The sequence below is a fragment of the Octopus bimaculoides genome, chromosome 9, assembly GCF_046866305.1.
Source record: "Octopus bimaculoides isolate indiv1 chromosome 9, ASM4686630v1, whole genome shotgun sequence".
In the NCBI taxonomy this organism is placed as follows: domain Eukaryota; kingdom Metazoa; phylum Mollusca; class Cephalopoda; order Octopoda; family Octopodidae; genus Octopus; species Octopus bimaculoides.
In genome coordinates, this window is record NC_142936.1 from 35821290 (window position 1) to 35823789 (window position 2500).

The window sequence follows — 2500 nt, forward strand, 5'->3', positions numbered from 1 at the left end:
GATGACACTCCCACCCACCGCCACCAAAATTTCAGGTTTTGTACCTTTATTAGACAGTTATAAATATAATTATAACGATTATTGTTGTAGTATTAAACAATTGCAGCAACAACAGCAGCAGCATCAACAGTAATAATAATAATAATAATAATAATAATAATAATACTGCCGTAATTATTAGAACAGTTGGCTACAGCAACAAGTTCTACATTGAAAAGTTGAAAACCCTAAAACAATTCTAAAAGTTATTTCTTGGCAGTGTATTGTAGCAGACATTGGGGGAAGGGCAGAGTGAGGAGACTCTGGGGAGATTGAAAGAGGGACAGAAATAGTGAGAGTCAGACAGAAAGTAAGAATAGAAAGGCAGTCAGTTTAAATAGTGTTAGAGTCAGAGAGATAGAGAGATGGTTGGATGGCTGGAAAGGGAAATTATAAGAAAGGCAAAAAACTCGACCTCCTAAAGAGATCGTATGTCTGAGCTAGAGACGACAAGGAATCGCTTGCCACAGTGGAAGTGCTCAAGTCTAACAACGGGAACAACTACAACAACAATAACAACAACAACATTATCTCTATCAGTAGTAGTAGCAGCAACAGCAGCATCAACGACGGTAGCAGCAAGAGTAAGCATGACCATTCCTTCTACTGCTACCACTGCCATCCTAACATCTATAGCACCCACTAGCTCTACCCACTGTGTCGTACCAATAACAGCTACGACAACCACAATAGGCAGAGGTGTCACTATAAACGTCACACTTTTCCCGGATAGAGTTTCTCCAAGAAAAGCTGACAAAGACGATGATAATTTTGAGAGAGATGGCACTGGCGACCAGAAAGCCGGCTTGCTGTCTTACAGTGATTCTCAGACTTACAGTCCCGTAACTGCAACTACAACGTATTTTCGTTATGGCTTCTTCTTTGCAAAGTCGGCGGCTATTGCTAGAAGGGATGGACTTCGGCCGTTAACAGATTTCTTGTTCTGGGCCTTACTGTTAGTTATATTGGATATCCCTAAATGTGGACCTGTAGTCACGTGGGCGCGACCACTGCACCCGCCACCACCCGTTGACGGAATGCTGCAGAAAAGGACAGGTTTGTATACTATCTACAAGTGTGTATTTTAGCGACCCCTTGCTTCCTTTTTTTATATATTGCTTCCTCCCGTTTCTTACAGCTTTTTATTTTATACACTTTCATTACAACTGTAGTTTCTGTCTGCTGGCATCTCAGTCAATATCTCTTTCTCTCACCCTTTGGGGTTCCTTCATTGCCAGTTTCCTTTATCTCTCGCAGATATTTTTCTTTCCTTTCCATCTTTCTCTTGGAAATCTGAACGAAAATATTTCGGATTCATTCGCTATTTTAATTTACAAACCATACACACACACACACACATGCACACACGCACGCACACACACACACACACACACACACACACACACACACACACACACACACATACACACACACACACACACACACACACACACGCCGAGCATGTCTCGTAGTACACTCGCGCATATATACAAAGAATGTATGTGTTTGTATTTATATTTGATGGTTTCGATTCCAGCATGGTCATAAAATTATTCGTTAGCAAAACCTTCTCTGTTCTTTCAGTTTTCATAGAGTTATTTATCTTCCTCCAAAATTTCATAACTGCATTTTTGAGGAGTTGGTTTAAACCCTACAGAAGGAGACAGGTTTATGCTTTATATGTGTTTCTGGTATTATCTTGATCAAATTTGCGTTCCCTTTACGGGGACTCTCGGAATAGCTATCACTACCTCGTGGGTAAAGAAAAGAGCAAGGAATTACTTACTTTCCTTCATTTTTTTTTTTAGTATTCCTGTATTTCATGCAACGGCAATTACAATTCTCAATGGATCTTTTTCTCAAAAAATTAAAATTGTTATGCATTTGCTCCCCAGTTCCGCGCATTTACCTTTCTCGTGTGGTAGTGACAGCTATTCCGAAAGTCTGTCCTATTTCCTTCCTTTGATCAGAAACGATAAAACCTATATTAGTAATATATTTGTTTTATCGATTCTGTTGATTATAGGCCAGTTCTTTACAAAACTAACAATCCACCAATTTGGCACATGACCATACAGTTATTAAAAGAGAAGTTGAGTGGAGTAGTTGATTAACTTTACCCGTTAGTAAATTATCTTATCGAACCCTCCACCCCCAGTGAAATTCGAAGTCAAACTCCAAATCGAGATTAAATATTACAAGACAATTGTACTATCTTCGAACGTATCTACTTCACTTCCTGGTTTCTTCATAATGTCGTTATTCTCGACTTTTAAACCGGTCTCCACTCACGTCATTGGCACTAAATTCAGAGGTCCTATCAGCCACGAACCCGTTTCCCTATTCCCTGACAAATATATAGATTTTAAAAAAGATGCCGAATGACTTTAAATGAATAAGAAAGGAAACTTGTGGCGTTTATGCGTTTCTCTAGGACGTTGACTGCGAAAATAAAGTGAAA

At 39.3% G+C, this 2500-nt stretch overlaps 1 protein-coding gene across 1 annotated transcript in view; it reads left to right on the forward strand.

Annotated features, from left to right (window-relative positions):
- The first annotated feature begins 257 nt into the window (after positions 1-257).
- The window catches only part of LOC106874289 (A disintegrin and metalloproteinase with thrombospondin motifs 6), a 131479-nt gene continuing 129236 nt past the window's right edge, over positions 258-2500 (forward strand). Inside the window, exon 1 of the mRNA XM_089357432.1 lies at positions 258-1095. Within this exon, the coding sequence (XP_089213558.1) occupies positions 471-1095 (625 nt within the window). The 5' untranslated portion in view covers positions 258-470. The remainder of the gene's footprint in view (positions 1096-2500) is intronic.